We start from the raw sequence: 23,850 nt of genomic DNA, 5'->3' as shown, positions 1-23,850 counted from the left end.
TGTTTTCTTGTTTATTGCAAATTCTGTGTTACAACAAAGGATAAAATGAGTGGTATGGTAAAATACATAAGTTTATGCCATCAGTGACAAGAGCCATGCATGCAATATTCTACAATTAACAATTTGTGAGTTACAATGAGAAAGTAACAGTGGATATGTTGGCATATTACAGTACAAGCCATTACAGTACAATTTTATATATTACAGAGATATAAAAATAGTAAGGGTGGAAGAGCTCTTAATAATTCTACCACAAATTCCCATAATAGAAAAAGGTCAGCTTAGAAAGTATAGCCGGGTCCTACTTGCTTTGTCTAAATACACATACACACAAGCCATGGGTTATACAAAAGTAAGAAAATGATGATTTTTCTCCCCCCACAAATAAAAAGCATTCTCTCATACTCACACTGCACTGGGCACTTTCAGACTTTTCCTGAGCTCCTAAACTCTCCACAAATTGGGGCAAATAATCTCTGCTAGCCAGATTGCAGCCCTTAAAGTAGGAGTTACAATTTATTGCAAAATGGTGGGAAGAGATATCAATGAAATGCACTCTAAATTAAGTTCCTTTCTGTCCTACATACAACTCAAAATATGGATCTCATTAGGCATTCCTTAAAATGACATTCATTAAAACCTCTGCATGATTTGCACTTAGAGCCGCCTGTTCTCCTTCATACATGCTGTGTCTTTCTATTAGCCGCAATGCTGCTGCAGCCCCTTTTTTCTGGCTGTACCCTTTCATGTCTTGACTTTCATCACTTTCCTTCTTGCAGTCTTTATCTGTCTTTTCCAACAAAACCAAAAAAAAACCCCAAATCCTCATTTACAAAATTTCTTTGGTTTCCATTCTTCTAAGAGGCATTTCATGATCACCATGTTACACCTTTCCCCACCACTGCTTGTTCAAATTCTGTAGGACCTGTCATATTTTATTCCCATCTTCCTTTACCACCTCCCTCTCATTTTCTGGTGTTGACTAGTCTCTCGATAAGGGCTCTTCGTGTCCTCTGTACCTCCTCTCCCAGCCTTTCAATTTCTGCTTTCAGACGCTCGTTCTGCTCTGTCAGCTCCTGTACCTTCCTCTCGTTCTCCTGCTCTCTTTCTTTGCGACTCTTTTTGGTAGACGAGTAGGATGAGCGCTGTGTGGAGGAAACAAAAGAGGACAAGGCACCGTTGACCCTCTCGCTGGTGGTCCTCTTGCGTTTTCCCAGACGGGAGGATGGGTAGACAGAGGGAGAAGACACAGGTGAAGAGGGAGAAGAACAAATCTGAGATGGTGACTGGGACGCTGAAGAAGAGCAAGATGGAGAATCGGGGACACAAGGCAGTTCCTCCTCGCTGGCTGAGGGAGATGCAGGATGGACATTATTCACCTGGTGGTGTTGGTGGTGGTAATAATAGCTACCGCTGATCACTGCTCCACTCGCATCCACCATTCCCACTCCTCCATCACTCAGCAACTCGAAGAACTCAGGGGGCAGCAAGTCACTGCCACCTCCTGTCGAGCCATCTCCACTTCTCCCACTCTCAGCCTCCACGTGCCGCTCTTCTGTAACAGCTGGACTCATACAAGAGGAGGAAGAGGAAGATGACGAGTTGTGATGCAGGGTTTGGGTGCTGTGGATCTCCTCTGTTGTCCTCTGGACACCATCACCCCATGTCTGGCTGCCATCAGTCAACCATGTCAGAGAACAACTTTCCAGGACATCCATGAACTCTGGCTCCTTCTATAAGCACAAAATGTAAATGTCAAAACCTGTCGAATGTTGAAAGTGTAAGTAAGTTTCATGTCAATGGGCATACAAAGGTAAATTTTCACAAACATTAAAACAGCCCAAAAAAAAAAAAAAAAAAAAAAAAAAAAGCTACGATTAGGAAACACTTACATTCAAACTACTGACCTCGGTGCATGTGGGGGCTCGTGCCAGCTTTGCCCCTCCTGTGTCAGAGCCCAGAATATCCTGCAGGTCCTCATACCACGCCTCCAACTCTGCACCATACAACGGCCCCACACCAGGGGGGGTACGGCGGGGGCAGGTGTAGCCACTCGGCAGTCATCTCGCCAATCAGTCGCAACGCACAGATACTCGGCCACACAGTTCAAACTGGACCTGATGGGGGGGGGGGGGGGGGGGGGGGGGCAATGCCAGATCCACGAGCATTTTGAAGGAAGATAAAAAGGAAAAGTGCAAAGCAGCTACACGTTAGATGACTGACACTGTTCATTTTAGATATGATATCCGAGTATACAGGGATGAAGCACGGTGTGTCTCACAACTGTGAATACTATTAGTGAGGATTTATCTAATTATTTACTCAAATGATAAAGCAAACTGGAATAAAGTAGTCACACTACGAGGAAACTCTATTAATGCACCAAAAATGTAATAGGTTTAAAAATTTAGGATGCCTTAATTCCACAACAAAATGAATGTTAAAATTAATATAAAAAAAAAAAAAAAAGCACATCAAATCTTCAAATATCAATGTCAGACATTACCTTTAGAAAGTCTCCTTTAATCAAGTCTGACAATTTGTTGGAGATAGCTTGTCCCTATAATTCTGAAAGGAAAAAAAAATAGGTTAGTTATAAAAAATAAAATGTTTTTTCTTCCCCTGACTAATGAAAATGTCTGAGATTTCAAAATCAAAATGAGGATTTGCCAAACACGGAGCCAACTGGGAATGAAAACAGAGGTTCCTGAAACGCCATTCCTTTAACTGATGAAATGATAAAAAAGGAATAAAGAAGGAAATATTCCTGTAACATAATTATTGTAAACAAAGACCAAGATGTTCTCTACTGCGCCCCCTGCTTTTGACGGTCCTCAAAACATGCTGGAGTAGATAAACAAGTGGTTAAATCGCCGATGAAACTAATCAATGTCGAGGTCTGACGGCGTGCTCTGTTTTTAACTGCTGACAGTCGTCTTAAATAAAAACTACCGAACAAAAGCCACAACAGTGAATGGAGCTTGTATCTGAAATTTCTTATAAAAAGGGTTTCCGCTTTTCTTCTTTGTTGTTCAATCAGAAAAAAAAAACAAAACAACTTTGATGCAGCTCTGACACTGATATAAAATGCATACGTTAAAGAATAAAGAAGCCCTCTTTATAACAGCTGTTAAACTTCAAAATGTGAACGCAAACATGCATACATTAAAACTGCGGTAAATAAAAGGGTGATTTTTTTTTCTTCCTTTTTTTTAAAAAAAAAAAAGTCTTTGTAATAATATGCGTATACGTTTTTCCTGTTTTAGTTACATGACCACTGTCAGCCAAGACAATTACGTCATGGAAACCCAAGTCCAGCTGGAGGAATGGGCGAAACAAAAGGAAACATACAGAGAAAAGAAAAGAGTGGGATGGGAGGAAAAGACGAGTAATAAAATTAGCTGCTCATTCAGTGGTGAAAAGTTATTCTAAACGGGACTGTCGAAAGTGTAAAAAAACAAAACAAAAATTAAAGGCGTTTAATTTCACGTCAGCAGCCCCATCAATTACTGTCACACGTTAAAGCGTAGGATAAAATCTTTTACACATGTTCAAATTTAATGACACCTAAATTTTTAAGTAGGGCATGCTTTTAGTACAAAATTCACGAAATTGTGTCGGGGGCGTTCGGCACGGCCGGCAGCCAAAACATCGAAACTTCCTCGCCACAAGTCCGTAAGAGCTTGACAACTTGGAAAACAAAGCGGACAACACCTAAGAACAACTCGATTACAATTATGATTGATTAAGGCAACTTATTCTAAAAATGGCTCTGGAATATTGGCCAAAAAACCATGCACATTCTTTTTTCTTTCCACTACACCGTTAGACCACTTCAAGTGTCAAGTCGCGGCTAGTTGTTCCTTGGAAGACCAAAAACAACACCCACCAGAAACTAACAAGATCATCCGCTTACCCTTTTTCTTTTATTCGCTCGCCTTCTCGACTGTCTTGAATTTGAATGTAGATATTTTAGTAAAAATTGGTGATAGCTCATGTTAACCATTGTTCAGTCTTGACGGCTGAATGTGATTTTACGGAAACTCCCGGCGGCGCTTATATTGAGGGAGACGCCAACCGAACTATGCATAGGAAGGTAATTTCGGTGAAACCAAACGGGAGCGACAATACCTGACGTTCCGGCAGACCAATCACAAGAGCGGAGTTAAGATCTTTCCCTTGGTGACATCCAATAGTGTGGCCTGAAATCACTACTTGGGCGGGGAAACTTATGGTCTTAGCTGGGTGTTCACACTAGCGTGTATAGTTTGTGCGAGCAGCAATTGTGATGCAGTCATAAGATGGCCAGGACGAATTTGGGGCGTATGGGAGTCACATGAAAGGAATGATGCAATGCTTGGCAACCAATTTCTAGCTGGGGATAACACCAGCAGAATCAGAACATGTTTTATTAAACAGTGTTGGCTCTAACAAAAATCTAAAAATATACATATATGCATGGATCTAATGTCGAAGAATTGTTTGTTTCCGGAACACAAAAGCTGAATCGATTTTTTTCCTACTAATTGTTTTATCGTGATTAAAAAAATCAGTTATCTATCCAATCCATTTAGCGCTTACTTGCTTGTGACGTGTTCATTAATTGTGTTGCCATCCGCGTGGTTTTACCTGACTTTTGATTGCGTGTGTTTGTCTAAAGTTTGTCCGTGACACCGGCGTCGCCGCCGCACACCTGCCTTTAACCCCCCGTGACAGGTCCGAGGGGAAAATAAAACCACCTGCCCACCACCACTACCACCCACCCCAAACTAACGTCGAAACAACGTGTTTCTGGAGGAAAAAGGTATTCGGCGTTTGTCCGGTATTGTCTGCGATATAGCGCAGACTTCAAGTACACGTGCACACTTGTTCATATTCTCAGCCATTTCACAGCGCGTGCTCTGCTGCTGCTGGTACTGCTCCGCGCGAGATATGAAAACACGCCCGGCCGGTGGAGCGTCTGTGGCGCGCGAGCTCGTGGAGCTGGGTGTGATCCAACTGCAGACTACCCCCCCCCCCCCTTTTTTTAATGTCCGGCGATAATGATAAAATTTAGAAGAGTTTTCGATTAGAAACTTCTGCTGTCTGGTTTCTTTGTAAGAATTTATTTATTTGGCTGTTTTCCATGAATCGCTGACACAAATAACAGAATTCCTTGACCATGTCATGACAGGTTAAAACTGTTTTTTTTAAATACTATGTTTGTAGCAGATGTATAGAATGCATTGGGTGTTAACATATTAGTGTAGCTCGCACTTAACCGACCGACATAAGTTCCTGGGATGTCACATTTTCACATGTAAATAGCCTCTTACACATACTGTAAACTTAATAATGAATATCATATTATTTCATCTATACATGGTCCTATATAACATATTTTTTTAGATATTAATAACATAAGAAAGTTGTTTACATAATTTATAAAAGTCTAGTTAAACTCATACTGACCAACATGCAGGTAATAATAAACCTCCTGCGTAAATATTTGTTGTGAGGTAAAGTTCAACAAGGTCATCGCCTCAGACACACAGGAAGCCATGCTCTAAAATCCCGCGATAGTCATAGTTTGACATCATGACCATTAAAGAAGGTAAACAACAATAATAACAACAAAAGGAGTGCCGGAATAAAAAATCAGGTTTCATCATGTTTATGCTCTCGATGCGGTTTCTTTACCCTGCTCCTGACACTTTCTGCCCCAACCTCAGACTCACAGTCAGCACACGCAAACTGTTTTCCATGCACGATGCAACGTGCACGGCTCAACATGCACAGCCCCATAGCAACAGCGCCAAGTAGCGAATAGAAAGCTCAAATACTGTCTCTAGGACCCGGGTTAAAGCGCTGCAGGAAGCACCGCGAACACGTCACGACTTGAGTGGCTGTTGCTGAGTAGTTGAGCATACTTTCTCTACACCCCTCCCTCTCCACCCATGCCGTCTGTTTATTTTGTCAGTCCCGTCGTCCGTGTTGTAGTCATTATAAAACACTGTTTACAACCCCAAATATAGGTTGCATCTTTTTTCTTTTTCTTTTTTTAGATTGTCAGTATACTCTGGTGATGATGATGATGATGGCCCCTGCTTTTTAATTGATTGCCACATTTTTGTAATTAAAAAAAAGTTAAAAAAAATATAATAAAGATAAAGAACGTTATAGATAATGTTTATGTTTTTCTATTCTTCTTCGGCCCTGAGGTTATAGAGTGTAAACAAGTGCTGCAAACTCTAAACTGCCTGCTCATGTGGATCAGCTTTTGGATGCAAAGTCTACACTGATTGTATTTGGAGGTGTTGGCCAAATATGTTTTTGTCTTCCTTTATAATTCCTTTTAACCAACACAATGCACATACAACTGTGTCGCTCTCTCTCTCTCTCTCACACACACACTCACCACACAAAATAAAACAAGAAACAGCCCAGTAAAGTAATATTATCTTTATATAGATTATTATTATTATTATTATTATTATTATAAATATGACAAGTGAAATAACTCAGCTTTTATAGGGATATTGATTGAGTGCTTTTTGTTGTGCTGCCTCGCTGAATAAAAGGCTTTTGTGCTTGAAATTTAATCAACAATCAGCAATGATAAAAAAAAAAAAAAAAATGAAAGTGATGGTGGTTATCTCCTTAAAATAAAATCTTCACTATTGTTTTACAGGCAGAAAGAGTCTGGGGAATTTTCCAGCCACCGCGCCACGCTCTCCTCTTTCTGTCCTATGCCCTTGGTCAAGACTCCACACCCAGTTCCTCCCGACACACACACACACACACACACACACACACAAACACAAACACCAGCTGTCGGAATCCCTCTGAACTGAGATCAACTGATACAGCTGTTAACAAGTGCTGGTGATACAGTAAATCCCTTTTTTGTATCCTGGCTTGCGCTTTCTCATGGTATGTTTCAGCTCTTTTCCTGGTCACCCTGACAACAAACAGAGAGACCTCCTCATGTAATTAGAAACTCTGACCCCGTTAGTGTAAAGTGTAAAAGGCATATTCTAAATCCTTAAATAAATAAATTTTAAAAATGGTTCTTAGACAAACATACACTGGTTATACTTTTTAAGGCAATGCAAGTTCTGCTAACAGATGTTGTGCTTTGATATTAAGCTTTGCGGCCCCTTCAGTTACTACATTTATCTCTCTTGCCAATGCTCATCTCAGCTGAGACCAATAATGCAATCCTCTATTGTGCGATGATGCCCATTAATCAACTAATCTGCTGCTTTCCCCTCAGGATGTTCCCCATCTATCATTTCATTTAAAAAATACGAGACAGCCAGCGTTCACGTGAAGCAGCAAACTATCTCAGAGCCCTTAAAGTTGGAAATTATTTCAGCAGTTATCCATTCAATCACATCTCGTCCAGATTTAGCAGCTAAGTGTCACATCTGCTTGGTGAGATTTCTGTGTTCGGAGCTTTAGGATGAATTTGCAGGCAATCTTGTTAGTGTGTTTAACCCTGCTTAGCTCTGAGCCTCACCCATCTTCTCCCCCCCATCTTCTCCGGGTTCCTGTTCTTAATTTGCCACGAGCCTCATTCTGCCCCACGACTGTAAAAGCTATTCCCGCAATTTTTTACTCTGCTTACCTCCTCTCTGCTTCAAACCCATTCAGAATTTTCTTTGGACTTATTTAATGAACTGCTCAATTTGTCTCTAGTTATTCATGAGATAAAAGTAATAGGCTTCTAAATTAAATGAAATGTTGTTAAATACTCTTATCAGACTGTAATCAATGCATTCATTTTTCACAACCTTTCAATTTCTCAAACGGAGTTTTACGATTTTGATTGTAACCTCAAAAATCTTTACAGCACAGTATCCCCGTTATATTTATGATCTACAATTACTATTCTCAATTTCTTCATTCACACATCAGAGATAAAAGAGAATAATAATAATAATAATAATAAAAAAGCAAAACAACAACAAAAAGCTAAAGCGAAAGACTGTAGGGCATTAAACTTTAAATGCCTGACTGAACAGGTGGGTATTCTGGCAGTGAAACACACACTCCAGGCTCTTACACCATCCTTTTCTTCCTCTCCTTCTAGTTTTTCCCATATCAGCACCAGAAACAGAGATTTTAGAGCAATTGCTGCTCCTTTCTGCCTTCTCTGTTCAGCTGCTCTCTGCTGCCAGAGGACTTAAATATTTACTTTGTCCAGTAGGGTAATGCTGTGGGTGCTGACATACAGTATTTAAGCAGCAGTATTTAAATTACAGAGCCACATTTTTTTTTATGTCTGTGTATAAATATATAGTTTTTGTTCCTGGTATTTTGATTTAAAAATGTAAAATATGCGTTTCTTTAGTAGAGCTTATATTTCATCATTCATTAAATTTCCACATGAAAAAATAAATACAACTTAAATATTTTGAGCTGTCCCTTTGCTAAATAGTCAGTTTGTGATTGTGGCAAAATGTGTTGTAACAGATGGGGCTGGGCTGACCTAATCTAGCGCACCCAAAATAGAAGGACAAATGTGGTATAATATGATATACAGTACACAGTATGTCTCTGTGCTCATCTGGGGCATTCCCTTCTAAGTTGGATCTGTGGAACTAATTCCCTGTAAGTTACACTTGATACGTCTTGTCCGAGCAGGCAGCTCCCCCACATGTAAGGGAAACGGGTAAGCTGGAGTCCGTAGTCAGCACATAACTCTTTGGAATAAAAGGACAGATGTAATATAGGCAATAAGATACAGCCATAATACTCAGCTAAAGTAAAGGAGAAATCCACAGGCTTAGTGACAGAGGCTTATCAAATTTTGTGTCTAATTCCAGGCCAAATTAGGCTTAAGTACACAGGTCCAAAAATGGAGCACATGTCAAAGGCATGAAACCTAACTTCTGGCTGCATGTTTCTTTTGGGGCAATGTTCGTGTCTCAGTAAACTATTAATCCACTTGCGAGTGGCTTGCTGTTACCTAACTCACAGGGGCTGATGTATCAGGATGACTCACCACAAGCACCTGATCCTCGCCCTGCTGTATGTTATCTGTCGGCCTTTGTCACTAATCCCATCACCTGACTTTAGACATGAGCCAGCTTTTTGATTAAATGCTTTTTATAAATGTACTAATGCTAGATGGATTTGAAGCTGGAGTTAAAATTCATTTAGGGGCTCCTGTTAATTTTCTTGTCAAAAGGTGGTATACGTAAATGATCCTTTTACATTTGGGTTTTTACTGGATGTAGTTTCTGCTCTTGGTTTAACTCCAATGTTTGCCTTCATTCACTGTCGAGTGCAACCGTTTGTACGATAGAAACATAACCTTAGTCTTTAAATATTTTAGAATAACGGTCCTATGGAGTTTTCTTTAATATTGCCCTGTTATAGCAGCAGAAAGCTATTAGAGATGGGGAGGGGCATACAGTAAAGGCCAATAACTTGGCAGATAAAAAAACTTGTTTCAGTAGAAATCTTTAAATAACTCATATTTTATGTCCGCTACCTTAAATCCAACTAACTCAAAATGTCAAGTTACTGTTTATGAAATTGTTGGATTGTTAGGAATTATGTAAGTAAAATTTATTCATAAATCACATTTAAAGTGCTGTACAGAGTATGTATACCTATACGTTTACACACATACCTGCATGAATAGAAAAATTTTAAGTGAACTCATAAAACACAGATTAGGAGGCCTTCACCAGCAAGCAGAGACATACTACGACGACGACAACCAGAGATGAGCAGGGGGACAAACGGTTACAGGCATAGTAGAAAATGGGAGAGTAGTGGGCTGGAAAGGCCACAGGATAGAAAGTGGATTTTCAGCCTAGACCTAAAATCAGAGATGGAGTATGTTTATTAAAATTAGGGAAGCTTAATTAGACACAAACATATCAAAGTGGACGAATAATCTGCTTTAAGAGTTTATTTGACCTTATCTTAGTATCCTGTATTTGGGTTTGATGCTGTGCTGCCACCCAGTGGTCATACATATTAAGTACAACCGCAAATGAAGATTTTATTTTGACAGATCAGGTTAGAACTCAGTGAACCATCTGTGACTCTCCTACTGGTTCTTATGAAAAGTGTCATATCAACAACTAATTATGATAAAGAACTTTTTTTTGTTTGTTTGTTTAAACAGAACAAAAACATTTAATCATCAGTATTTCACAATTCAGACAGGAAGCCGTCAATTAGATTATTTTAATAATGTTGTGAAATGAAAAGAGGCAGGGCTTATAGCACTGTTTTATTGATCAGTTTTCATGACCACAGATGAACAATACAGTTAACTTGTAGGCAATGACAAAGCAGATTAAAAGTTTGTCTGTGGTGTCTGCTGTCTCAGTCATAATAATATAGTTACAAGTGACTGTGTGAAGAAACAATAAGGTTCACAGGCATATTTACAAGCTTTCCTTCGGTGACATGGCCCTGATGCTTGCACAAACGTGCTTCTGCTACAACAACTTAGGACAATAGATCTTTATTTTTACACTGCTGACACCATCTTTCACGTGTCACCCATTTTATTTTACCAAAATTTACAGTACAAATCCAGTCGTCACGTGAAGGTCCAAAGGAATGACAAAATTTTCTATTGTAATAATTATAAAAACAATCCAGTCTAAAACTCAATAAGCTTAACTGGGGACTGCAATCAGCTGCATGAATAGTGTGGACAAATGTGTTTTCAGATATCCGTTTGATGCAAGAGAAAGGAAAGGAGGTTGGACAAGAACATTTGGTCGCCTTTCTTTTTTGTTATTCCATCTTTTCCAACTTTCTAACATTCCATTTAGTGAAAAAAGGCAGAGGCGGGAGTAGAGAGCAAGAAAAAGGTGGCCAGAAAGGACAGCGTTAAACCCCAATCCCCCTTATCTGTGCTCTCTAGCCAACTCCAAATTGTCCATGTTCTACACTTCTTCTGGACCAATCCAAACTCTGCTGCTGTTTATTTCGAAAGCTTCTTCATCCTCTGATCTAGTGCAGCAAAGTTCTCCTCTATAGCCACTAGATTTTCCTTCATTGTTTGCTGGACCTGGTGAAAAGTGGAAAGAAATGGAAGTAGGTAAAGGGAGCATTAACTGCATAAGTGTATGAGAGATTTAGCAAAGATGTGGGAAAAATGCTAAATAGGCAGTAAGAGACAATAGAAATCAAACATTAGAGACTAAATGTTCAAACAAAATACTAATCTGATTTATATGGATACTAAATATCTATATAAATCAATCACGCAGGGTATATTTTGCAGGAAAATGCTACTGATGTCTGTCATTATCAGACAATGTCCTTTCAGAAGGCTACATAATTACTGCTAGAAAAGAAAATGTTGACAAGTACTGAAATGTCAGTTTTCGAAAGCCTCTGCGACAGCAAAACATTGTCAAAAAAAGGTTTGTCCATCTAGCCAGAAGCCTTGAACTGTAAAAGCACAGACTGATTATTGACTGAGCTCAGAAGAGGCTTTAGAGAGCCTCTGTCCTCATAATGGGAAGCTGTACTTTGTTAGATTGTTACTTCCAGCCATGAAAAGCTGGCTTTGCTGTGCACTCGGAAGTGTATTAGGACACGGTTTTTTTACACTCACTCACTACACACACAAAGAGGTTGCTGCCAAGTGTTTGAGCATGTCGATTTTTTTTTCCACAGCAAATCTAACATTTTCATCTTCTATTGTGAAAAACTGGTTAAAGTTTCTACCAAGTACTACAGAACCATTCATTTCTATAAAACGACAGCAACTGGGTAGTTATTGGCATCTTTTTATATCGACCGTTGAGCCATTTCTGCTGGCCAGTGCCAAGTTTACTGTGGTTGTAGTAGCTTATTTGAGTTGACCATTTCAGCGGTTAAAACTGTTGAGTTCTACTCTCCCAGCAATGCTTAGAAATTATTCATGTCGCCACAATTGTTCAACAGGACTGAACTTCTCACCTGTGTTAGCAAGGTGTTGTTGTCTTTCAGGGAGTTGTTGATCATCTGCTGAGTGGTATCCAGGTGGGTCAGCAGCTGGCCAAACTGCATGGCTGTGAGATAGAAGGTTGAAGTATTAGAGAGGAAATAAGGGAGTAGTCCTCAAATTCTGGACTGTTGTCTATTGTCAACTAAAGGGAAAGGACAAAGGAATTGATGCAAATCTAATCTAACAGTGATGAATGTCAGCTTGAAAGATTAAACTAAGTATTTTCTTTTTCAAGTTTTCTTTCATTGGTAAAGAAAGATCAGGAGAAAAAAAATGGTGCAGCCAAGCTCTAGTGAGCAAAGAATACTTAAGCTGCAATGTGTGACAGATTGGTGCAGAGAGAGGCTGGATGATAAATGACCTCTTTCAGCTCTCAGAAGTGAATTATCAATATTATCTATTAATGCCAAGGTTCCGCTTTCATGTGCTAAATAATAAAAAGATGATAATGTGATATATAATATCATGCATCTTTTTTACCCCAAGGGGGTGTTTAGCAGTATTGAAAAATTTAGTTTAATTCTGTTACCGTTTTGAGTCTCCCTCTCTGTGATTTTTTTTTTTTTTTTGCCCTTTGTTATAATAGAACGGCACGGTTTAGGCTAATTCTATTATCTGTTTGAATCCCATTTTCCTTTAGTTTTATCTTTTGTCTAACGCTCAGACGTTTTTATTGCAGATGCTAATTTTACTTCCCAACACAGATGCTGCCTGAAACGTGATATGGATTCACACCCTGTTATGTTCTGTGGCAACATATTTTGAATCTTTAACGCCACATCCCATCCCCACTAACCTACATACATTCTCTCCTTGAACTCTCATGGGTGTCATTTCAAGGTTCTTCTCCCTTCACATAAAAGAATAGCACATAAATTATCCATGTTTCCATTGCCATCTTTACTGTGGTGAAATCTCCCCCAGTGCAACATCGTTACAATATTTGCCAATCACTCACACACACAAATCAAGTACATTAATTTAATGTTAGGGGTTTAATAAGCACCTACACCCCAAAACACCTCAGCAACTTTGGCATTTCATGGTTTTGTGTTTAGTGTGAATGGACAGAGCGGTTTCTGTTCCTGTGTGTTACCTTGCTCATGCAGCTCCTTGACAGCAACGAGCCTCTGCACCACCTGAGGTACGGAAGTGGACATGGCATCCCACTTCTGCACCACATCATACAACTTTGACACCTAGCAGGTAAACAAACATGGGCACATTTAAAAATTTTTATAAGAGAAGCTGTCAGCTAACAGAAATTTTTCTATATATACACACATTTAAGCCTCAGGTGACATTGTAGACATTTTATCAACCCTGCTGAAACTGCTGCCTATATTTTAAAATTTCCTTCACATTATTTTGATATCAGAACTAGAAGTGCTGCTCAAATGCTTAAGATTTGAATTTTATTTCTTTGGCTCAGTTTACACACTGATCGACTCGAGAGTACCAACACTTCAAAAAGCCTTTAAATCCAGTTCAGTTGTTATTTTATGTGTAAAAGCATGGACACAGTTATACTGGACTCAATTTGATTTTATACAACCTCAAATTAAAGATTTAAAATTAAAGATGCCTTTTCTACTTTTTTCTAATGTCTTAAACACTATTCGGGTAATCAAAGACAGCATTTCTCTTTCTAAAATAGCAATATAAACAAAACAAACCACATTGATTTACTTTGTTATTCACAGAAAAGATATAATTAGCATGGCCCACCCTCTAGTGGCCAATTACATACACAACACATGAACAGCCAACACTCACGTGAAACCTGAACTATATTTGATTCATTGCTTACTCAAAAAAAGAACAACCTAATTTTAGAAAACTGCCTTTGGTTTGGCTCTCAGAGATTATGAGCATTGGCAATTTGCAAAATAAGCACTAAATTGTAATTGTACATACAGTGCAATGCTTCTTTCTACTGGCTACCAGATTTACTTATGTCAATATACAGTGAAGGTTATTCAAATGAACACCTTGCCAATAGGAATTAACTAGCAAGATTAATTTCTGTAAGGCTAGAAGAGTCACAGATGCCATTTAATTTCAGACCAAAACATGTCAGCTCTAACAATTTCAAATGTCTGCCAGGAAGAGAGACTTTTACTGAAATTGCTTTAAAATAGGTGTATCCCATGGGGTCAGTTTGAACCTGGAAGTTGTAAAAATATATGGGTTGGTTTGGACAGGGATTCTAACCTTGTTTTGTGTCTCAGCATCTTCAATTGCTGCCTTGTGTTTAGCAATCTCATTCATCTTCCCAAGGACACTCTGGAGGGGAGAGAAAACAAGGTACATGTATACTGTTATGTATTCTATTTATGCAAGAGGGTCCACTTAGGGGCAGCTGGTGTTTCACTGTAGGCTACATCACAAGTAACCCAATTTCAAGTCAGTTTGGCATATTTTAAAACTAAAGAAATTTATCTGCCTAGAGACAAAGTAGCCTAACATTAAGGCACATACTACAAAACCAGAATGTCTACAGTCTGACTCCCAGCAGTCCAGATGCCCCTCCAGCTGGCACATCTGGACCTACCTCTGAACTAAATTCAAAAGGATGAAATGTAGAGCTTCTCTTTGGACTCTCCATAAGGCAGCAAATATATAGCTTACAAAAAAATAAAATAAAAACAAAATCACTACAAAAAGGTATCTAGGAAAATCCTTCCGTACGAGTCAGAATGTAATCAAAATGCAACTGACTTGTCACTTCATATGAAAAGGCACCCTCCTCCTAACATTGTGCTCTAATGCTGTACAGGGAGTAATCACCTGCAGTCTTGCCTCCACTTGATCCAGAGTAGCAGAATCCAGAGCACTGACCCTTGCCTGCAGGAGCTCTATGGTGTCCTGATACAAAGGAGAACAAGTTTATATATAAGCTCAAACACAAAACTTTCAGTTTTTGTTCCTTCTACTGGCACAGCAGCAATAAACAAACTTGAAGGAACTGATGTCACCTTTGAAGTATGACCCAGTTCTCTGGCTGCACATCAGATACCCAGAGTTTTGAATAGCGAGACAAACTCCACACAGTGTGTTCTTACCATCAAACTGGCTCCTTGTACGCCAGCACTCAGAGGTCCCTACAAAGTAAATGCAAAGAAGGAAAAATGCATTTTAACAAGAAACAATGAAGCCACCGCTATAATTTGTATAAATCAAGTGGAATATTTTATTTTTATTTCACTCTGTTGAAAAAAGAAGCATGAAAATTCTGCTGGTGAGTGTGACAGAGAGACAGACAAAAAAATTAGTGAGAATGAGAGCAAAAAGGTGCGCGCGCGCGTGTGTGTGTGTGTAAGAGAGACAGCGGGACTGTGTGTGTACCTGCTTGTCTGATCCTGAGCCAACAGCTATCTCCAGCTCAGCTAGACGCTTCTCCAATTCTGCCATCTACAGGGACGGAACAAGACAACACATGGCTGGCAGTAACAACAAGCATCCCACAAGAGACACACAAACACCCACATGTATACTTTCCTCCTTTTGTCCTGCTTATTATTATCAAATACTCTGACATTCCTCAGAACAGAAACAAGGCATGTTAAGGAGACCATACAGCCAAACCATTTGCTAATTTTTTGTGTGGATTCATTATAGACACTGGACTCTACTGCCTCCACCTCTCTTTCCTCTTTACCTTGGCAGACTCATTGAATTTCTCCTGCTCTGGTCTGCTGTGCAGCTCATAGAGTACCACTCCATCTGGGCCCTTAGTTGATGCTGTCTGCTTGCTGTCTCCTGCAGCGCTGCCACGGCTGCCCTTGGCGGCTTCCAGCTGGGTGAGCAGACGCCTGCGAGAAGAAAAGAAAGACACAAAGGGATAATGTGTTCACTATTGTTACCAACCCCATGTGCTGCCATGACTGTGGTCCTCACTCTTTCTTGCTCTCAATCTTTTCAGGCACTTTTGTTAACTGCGAGTCAAGGTAAGATTTTAATTACCTCACTTATTAATGTTCAGTTGGGCTCTGACATTTTTCAAGCTTTCTGTGTTCTTTTAGTTCATGTCTCAGCAACTCTAATTTTTATTTCCCTTCCTTCAATCATCTGTCCCTTATTCATGCTGCACTCTGGTAGCGGTGCCCTTTGAGATCAGCAAAATTTGTGTGCAATTAATCTTATTCCCTTATTTACTACTGCAGCTCATATCTGGTTATACTATAAAGCTTGCAAAATGAAATACCCCTATTCTTCACTCTGATTTACTCTGTTTCTCCAGAATATCCTCTATCCATTCATTTCACCAATTACTAGACCACTGTGCTGACAGGATCTAACAGAATGCGGTGTAAAGTTTCAGATTCCAGATACTCGCTCTCATTTGTGCTTCACTGTCTTGTGAACCCCTGCTAACTCACCTGGCCAGTGCACCATCTGGGTCAGCCAGGTTGATGTGTGCCTGTGGTCCAAGCAGTGAGTCGAGATGGGCGGAAACCAGCTGCTGTTTGAGCTGGGCTGCTTGCTGGGCCAGCACCACTGGAGTGAGACGCTCCTCTGCATTACTTTCCTTTGTGGCAGCCTGGACGCAGAGAAACACATACACACCTCTGAGTAACTGAGGTCTACACAGCAACAAAGGCTAACAGAACTGAGGATTAGAAGTCTACCTGGGACAACAAAATGCATTGATCACAGTGTGTGTATATATGATGCCAGGTAACACACTGTATGTGTACTGCTGTATTAAAAATATGCATTTAATGTTTGACTGCAATTTAGATAAAAAAAAAAATTGAATATGGATCTACTTCTTGGCCATCTTGCAGGCTAAAAAAAAACACAATCTGTAGTCCAAATATCCAGAATTATCCTAAAAATCTAAACTGAACAATACCAAAAATGTCCAAAAACATTTACTATAGCAAGCATGAATGGTTGTCGGTCACTGTGTTGCCTTCTGATACACTGGCGACCTGTCCAGTGTGCACACCGCCTCTTGTCCAATGACAGCTGTGTCATGCTCGAGCACCTGCATGACCCTGAACTAGATAAGCCATCAAGATGGATAGATGATTGAATGAATGGATTTACTACAGCAAAAGTTGCTGTATTGAATTTTGAAAATCCAGCATGAAATACTGTTATTTTAGTACCATATAAACACACACACATTATTTCTTCAATAATCTGATCCCATACTAAATGCATGTTCTCATATAAGCATGCTAAATTTCACAGTTTCACTCCATTTAACCCTAACGTATGACTGGATATTACTTGAAGAATGTACATTACTTTAAGGACCTTATAACTTTAAATTCACAGATGTGCAGCAGTGCAGATCACAGAGACTGCCAGGTTACAGCTTAAATTAGAATTTGGCGTTGAATACAAAGAGCAGCAGGCCCTGCTGTGTGTGCAGCCAACTTAATGCCAAGCGAAGTAACAACGTTTAATTAGTGTCATCACTGAGGGATCTTTGCTAAACAACAGTATTAGTTTTAATCACAGTACATTTTCAGTGTGAACCTATAACTTTAGTGCATGCACCAGACTAGGCTTTGGATTGGATTCGTTGAAAGTGTTCCAACCCAATGGTTGCTCTTCCTTTTAATAAAAGCAATACTACGTGGTCTATGGGTGAAGTGGAGGAAGGTTCCAAAGTGAAAGCTACTGACATTAAGACACAGAGTGGATAGTGCAAGCTGTTCTGGGCAAGTCTGTGTGCGTATTGCTTGCAGGTTACCTGGATGGCGTCCACCTCCTGTGTGAGTTCCTGGATCTCGTTCACTAGGCGCTGATACTTCTGCTGGGGCGTCTCCTTCACTCCACAGCCCTCTCCAAGCTAAGCCAGAGAGCAAACAAACGGAAAGAATATTATAGGTATGAATATTACTCAAAATAGATAGGAACAGAGACAAATGATCACACACAACTAACGCCACACGCTCTGACTATCAGAAAACCCAGGCACTATGAAAAAAAATTATAAAAATAATAATGGTTATTGTCGTTTTAAGAGTACAAAGAATGTACTCACAATTTCAAATTCTCCTGACTCATAGCCAACTCTTCTGCTTTTACTGATTCTGTCTGAAAAGTCTGTGGAGAAAAAACAAAAAAACAAATGAGTCAAAAGAGAAAGTGAGAAACAGACGATAAAAGCTGACTGGTGTTTCTAAGAATGCAAATCTATTTGTTATAGCAATAAATTAAGGAACAGATTTTTTTCTTAAACTAATGAAGAAAATGATCTTATAAAACTATTTAATAAACCAAGCAACCGAGAAGCCTGACAATGATAAGGCAGCCAAATCTGCATTGTGAATAAATCACAAAACAAAATCAGTGTGAGATGTTATTTATTTTGATCACTTTTGCCAGTTTAAGTAATAATAATTTAAATGTATAGTCATTATTTTGATGAACTGGTTGTTGAGCCCTAACTATACTGAAGCTGAAGCTACTCTTCTGCATTCTGAACCCTAACAAGACAGATATGTGTGCAGTACACTACAGCAAATTTTCTTTCTACAAATCTCACAAAGAACCAGATCCAAGCCAGTTCACTCATTTCTACTTCAAGTCTGTACATTTTTAATAGCAGCCACAAATATATATTTTATTTTTACTAAAGGATAAATACTTTATTAAAACAGATGGATGTTGCAATTTGAGTTAACTCTACTCAGGAGTAAAATAGTGCATTTGACAGACACAGTGCATGTATAATGTAATAAAGAAACATGTCACCCAGTGCAATGACATGCTTTGCCACCAAATGTGTCATTAAGTTAATGAGTTGTTATTAAATAAGTTAAAAGTGGTTCATCATCCACTAGAAACTGACCGAGTCCCTTGGTGTTGACATGCTTGTCTTTGAACTTGTCATAGGCGGCATTGGGGTTGACCACAATCCTCTCCACGCTGTCACTGCAAAGCTCCTCCTGTCATTGAAAGACCAGGAAATAAAGTCAGATGAACATAAACTCCTGAAGACTTTAGAAACAGCGAACACTTAAATCAGCCTTAATGACTCAATGAGCCAAAAGTCTGAAAGCCCCAGGTACGCTTAAAATACAGGTTGGTAACATCTGACAGGAAACATTGGTCTGATCTCTGCCCCAGAATATGATTATGATAATGAATTAAGTGTTTTATTACCTACCATGGCCAGATACCCATAGAAATTAAAACCCATTTTACCCATGAATCATCAGAATCTGTAAGAGGTTCACATCTATTATTTGGGCTGTCTTTGGGACAACCAGATTATTTCAACATAATTCAGTTTTACTGAGGATTGATTGTAGCATCTGATCAGCTTTAAAAACCTGTAACCTTTACATTAAAAACAAATATGTCATCCATGTGCTACAGGTTTACTATGATAAAACAATGTTGAGTGAATGGAAAAGACAGAACCACAGCTGGAAGTAACTAACACTTTCATTTCTAAACGACAGTTTTTGATTAGTGATTAGAAATAACATGGATCATTTGATCAAAACTTTTTAGTGATCAATTACAATGAACTACATGCAATGGGACAAATTAAAAGACTGCTGACACATACACAAAGGTGCTATCAGTGAGCTCACACACATCAGGATATATATTAAAAAAAAAAAGTCACAAAACACAAGACAAGTTACACATATGACATGGAGGAGGAGGAGGAGGAGGAGGAAGGGGGGAGTTAGTCAGGCTCTTACCAGCTCCTTGGGTTTCCAAAGAGTTAGAGAAAATAACGGAAGAGCAGAGGGAGAGAAAAAAAAAGTAGGGGGGAGAGAGAGAGAGAGAGAGAGACAACACAGATTAATGTGGTTATCACATGCCATGCACACAACAGGAACAGTTGGCCAAGGTCGGGGAAAGATAAGAAAGAAAGCAGTGTTCTGAGAGTAGCTGCTAAACACCCTGGAGACACTTTGCTCAGACAGTTTATGATGTCTCCAAGTTCTTTCTGTCTTCCCCGGTGGTAATATGGTCCATTAACGCCACCAAGTTTCTCTCTTGTGAGACCTTTTAGTACATTATAATGAAGAACCTGGTGTTTCAAACATTAATTACGATTTAGAATCAAAGGTGAGAATATCTAAAAGAAGTCCGGAAATAAAGGGCCTGCAAACCCCAAAATGCATCATTCGTCAACTCATTCAGTTGGAGTAAGTTCTTATTTAGTAACATGCAGTTTATCTTAAATGAATCTGCTAGTTAGAGCCCCAGTACACTGCGTGATTTTTAATCTTCTACTCCAACTAAAGTCTGCAAATCAATCCATCAGAATATGACATACAATTGAAGATAAACTAATTCATATTTTTCTTTGAGGTTGGCTATGGCACTACACAATTAGACTGTAGTTTGCCATTTGTGGAGAATTTTATGACAGCAACAAAGAAGCAATCACATCAATGCCGATTAGTTACATACCTCATCCATTCCATAAGTCAGTATTAGTTCAGATGCTAATTTGCTGCATCCCTACATGAAATGATGTAGAAACCAGTGGCCAACACAAGATCATTGTTTTTTTCCCTAAGATAACCAAAAAAAAAAAAAAGATGGTGACAGAACAAAAATAAGCTTTAGGATCTATGGCAGAGATACCACTCGTGACACATACAAGTGCTAGAGCCATATCCAAAGCTTAATTTTTGTCTGGCTACATTTCTAAAATATGAGAACAACGTAGGTGGAATGCACACTTGACATATTTCTGTTTACCTTATCAAGAACAAAACAATCTATATTCATGAGTGTCATTATTGATACTTTAAGGTACACTGCAGACTGTGACTGACATTTTATTATATCTATTTTGCATAGTAAGCTTCTAAGAAGTTATCACACATTGTAAAGAGGCATTTAAAATGTCCAGTTAGTCAGAACAGTGTAGTTAGCCAAGAAGCAATTATTAGAATATGACAGCAGGTTAAAAAGGGAAATCCTTGAGACAAATAAACATTTCTTTCTTCGGTCAAAAGCTCCACACTCGCACAGACACACACTTGAACCTTCACTGCTTTGTCAAAGCATGAAAGAGTAAATCAGTTCTGCTGAATATCCACCAACACCATTATCCCTTTTTAAATGAGCAGCAAGAATAGGAGGAAAATGATCAATTCCTTCCACTTCACAACAATCAAAAAGGCTTGAATTACACAGCACAAAGAAGGCCCCTTATCCATTTCTCATTTCATTCCAATCAGAGGCAGAAACAGTGGATATGAGAATAAAGAAAAACATGCATAAAAAGGCATGAAGCTCTAAGAGAAAAATTGAGCCATTCTTACTTGTACAAACTAGGGTCCCAGGAGGGTTGGGGAAGAGTCAAAACAAGGGCAAGGGAATAGGAAGAGTAAACATGAAAACATGGAAGGAAAAATGCTATTTAGGATTCTCTTGGTTGGTCAAAAATAGCCCAGACATGGTTAAAACCAAAGTCAGACCAGCTCACCGTGAAAAAGGCTGAACTCTTGCAATCATGAAGTCAATCACTAACAACTGATCACAGAGACAGGGGTTTCTAAAACTCAAAGACCATAATTGAAAATTTTCTTGGTGATACGTAAGAGTGTCCGAATTAAATTTTAAAACTGTTTCTAGTGGGATTTTCATTATGTACTTGTGCCTTATTTTGTCGCCATATTAAAATATTTTTTTTAAAAAAGAAGAACGTGCATAACAGACACAATACGTGGAAGTCAGGTGATGTATGAAAAATGAAGAGTTAACGCCTTTAACCCCATAAAAAATTTCAAAAGCTAAACAGAGGGTTATTTGCACGTCATCTTGCAACTAGTGTTTCACTTTTCAGGACAAGACAAATGCAAAGACACATCAGTAGATGGTTTACATGCATTGCTATGTATATATATATATATATATATATATATATATATATATATATATATATATATATATATATATATATATATAATACCGCTAGCAAATCCGCCTTTTGCTAAGTAATTTATGTAGTGAAAGTAAGTAGTTGTTATACAGTGCTCTGACGCATAAATGTATGTGTAAATACTTGTTAGCTGGTTAGCGAACATCGCAGGGAATTTGCAAACAGTAAATAGGGAATCAAAACCGCCCACTTACCGACTCAAACTGAGCCTGGTCATCTTCAGGAAGGTCACCGGTTTCATACACGTCCGGCTCGTTAAACGCCTATAGAAACAATTAGTTAAACAAGACAGGCACGGTTAGATATCATGTTCATGACAGTTCGCCTGGCCAACGCCCCGGCCCATTCAACAACACCAATCTGCTAACCATTGCTGTCTGGTGGATTGAACCAAAAGACGGAGCATTAGCTGATAAAGAAAACAACTACTTGTTAATGCTAGCTGTACAGCGACTGCAAACAAAAAGCAGACAACCAAGTTAACCGCAGTGATGTTAGCTAACTTAGCTGTCAGAGCCTGGAGATAGCATTGTCAATTAGCAGTCTAGCAATTTGCCTTCTAGCGTTAGCCACTTACAATTCCTGGCAAATTTGCGTATTTGGGATCAGCCATGGTCAGCGGAAAGGAAAAAATGAGACCAACGAATTACGACAGAATATAATAAAACGCGGAAATAATCGCTGGACCGAATTGGGTTTTGACAAAAGCTAACGGTGGATGAGCCAGCAGTCTCCCAGCCGGTGGAGCTTTCCAAGCTGATGTGGTCACTAGCTTGAGCTGACAGCCTGTACCCTCGATTTGTTTACAGGCACCGGCAGAGCAACTGTCTTGCGATTGCTGCGTCAAAGCAAAAAGTTTGCCGGCCTACGAAAGGCAACAAAACAATCATACCCGAAAAGGGGCACCGCTTTCACGCATGCGCTCCTTTTATCCAATAGGACTTCACGATTCGCTTCGGTCATTTTGTTTTATTTTACCATTAACACGGTATTAGCCGTCGCACGTATATTATCTTCAATTCCTAACTTGCACAACCAATAACACTGATGTTTAGTCATTTTAAAATGTGTAATTGTGGTTTAGCATAATGCTGCCACACGATGGCGCCAAATATACAACTTAAAAAAACAAAACAAACTCAATCAATGGGGTCAAAGATCCTCGATTAATAAGATGATGCACTAGCTTCTTTCCATCCTTTATATCAGATACTTATGTACATTTCAAAGTCTGTAAATAACTCATGTAAAGTGCATTATTCTACTGTTCAGTTCCACATATTTACAACCCTAAGATATATACATATATACGTACAGTATATATATAGCCTGCAAAAAGCTCGTGTTTAGTCCTAACGTGCAATATTATGTGTGTGCGTATACGCTAACTTCAGCAACAACAAGCTCAAGGAGTCATGGAACAGAGCCTGTATCTTAGCATCGTGGAGTCAGCATGTGATTACATGAAGAGACAGGCCTGTTCGTGGCAGCCTATTATTTTGTAAAGAATCACTTTGCTTTCAGTGCCTGAAATGTTTGCAGTTTTTTTTTTTTTTAATTGTATATCATATATTTAACATAATATATGCAGTGGAAGCTCTTTTACAAGTGCAGAATAGCAGTCGTTAAGAAATGAATGAACACAGTAGGATATGCTCACTCATCATGAGGGATAATTAGTCTGCAAAGACAGCTCTATAACTTCCCCTTTGGCTCCGGAATATATTATATAAGTCTAAAAAATAACCTCTGATAATGATGTTGGTGTTGTTTTAATTTTCCTGATTCTTAAAAAGCATATCCAAGAAGTATGTGTTGTAAACCTTTGGCCATGGGGTTTGAAGGACGTGTATTTACCAGTCTGGGTCTCATAATAAACATATGCATTGCGGGAACTTCCGAAAAACTGAAGTCTGACCCGTTCGATGGTATATGTGAATCTTAACATCCGTTTTGTTTCGTGTTAAAGGTTTCTTATTAACTTCATAGTGCACTGCTTCATCACTGGGAAGCC

At 39.1% G+C, this 23,850-nt stretch overlaps 2 protein-coding genes across 4 annotated transcripts; both read right to left on the bottom strand.

The window, feature by feature from the left end:
- Window positions 1–6: 6 nt before the first annotated feature.
- ddit3 (DNA-damage-inducible transcript 3) lies at window positions 7–4,067 on the bottom strand. The gene is given in 5 exon segments (XM_030728957.1): window positions 7–1,733; window positions 1,908–2,027; window positions 2,029–2,117; window positions 2,507–2,568; window positions 3,917–4,067. Coding segments are annotated over 3 exon segments (924 nt in total). The 5' UTR covers window positions 2,065–2,117; window positions 2,507–2,568; window positions 3,917–4,067; the 3' UTR covers window positions 7–965.
- Window positions 4,068–10,221: 6,154 nt separating this feature from the next.
- Window positions 10,222–22,698, bottom strand: dctn2 (dynactin 2 (p50)). Of its 3 annotated transcripts, none has more exons than XM_030729748.1 (15): window positions 22,414–22,698; window positions 22,031–22,099; window positions 21,217–21,225; window positions 18,768–18,864; window positions 17,958–18,019; window positions 17,664–17,762; window positions 16,336–16,496; window positions 15,615–15,768; window positions 15,302–15,367; window positions 15,019–15,057; window positions 14,744–14,821; window positions 14,168–14,239; window positions 13,050–13,152; window positions 11,926–12,017; window positions 10,222–11,026 (listed from the first exon to the last, which is right to left on the bottom strand). In XM_030729748.1, exons 1-15 carry the CDS (start codon window positions 22,447–22,449, stop codon window positions 10,940–10,942), a joined length of 1,224 nt encoding a protein of 407 aa, XP_030585608.1. In that variant the 5' UTR covers window positions 22,450–22,698; the 3' UTR covers window positions 10,222–10,939. The 3 variants fall into 3 exon arrangements, with proteins under 3 accessions (XP_030585608.1, XP_030585609.1, XP_030585610.1); XM_030729749.1 differs by lacking the exon at window positions 21,217–21,225 and adding an exon at window positions 19,633–19,638 and having other exon boundaries at window positions 22,414–22,697; XM_030729750.1 differs by lacking the exon at window positions 21,217–21,225 and having other exon boundaries at window positions 22,414–22,695.
- Window positions 22,699–23,850: the final 1,152 nt, after the last annotated feature.

The sequence above is a fragment of the Archocentrus centrarchus genome, chromosome 5 (genome assembly GCF_007364275.1).
Source record: "Archocentrus centrarchus isolate MPI-CPG fArcCen1 chromosome 5, fArcCen1, whole genome shotgun sequence".
Classification (NCBI taxonomy): domain Eukaryota; kingdom Metazoa; phylum Chordata; class Actinopteri; order Cichliformes; family Cichlidae; genus Archocentrus; species Archocentrus centrarchus.
This window is presented reverse-complemented; position numbering and strand designations above follow the sequence as displayed.

Excerpts from the sequence above, each read along its gene's own strand:
- dctn2 (XM_030729748.1), bottom strand. The coding sequence starts at position 22,449 with ATGGCTGATCCCAAATACGCAAATTTGCCAGGAATT. Across the intron at positions 15,769-16,335 it reads CCAGATGGTGCACTGGCCAG|GCGTCTGCTCACCCAGCTGG; the intron begins GTGAGTTAGCAG and ends TTCTTCTCGCAG. Across the intron at positions 15,058-15,301 it reads GCTCAGGATCAGACAAGCAG|GGACCTCTGAGTGCTGGCGT; the intron begins GTACACACACAG and ends TTTACTTTGTAG.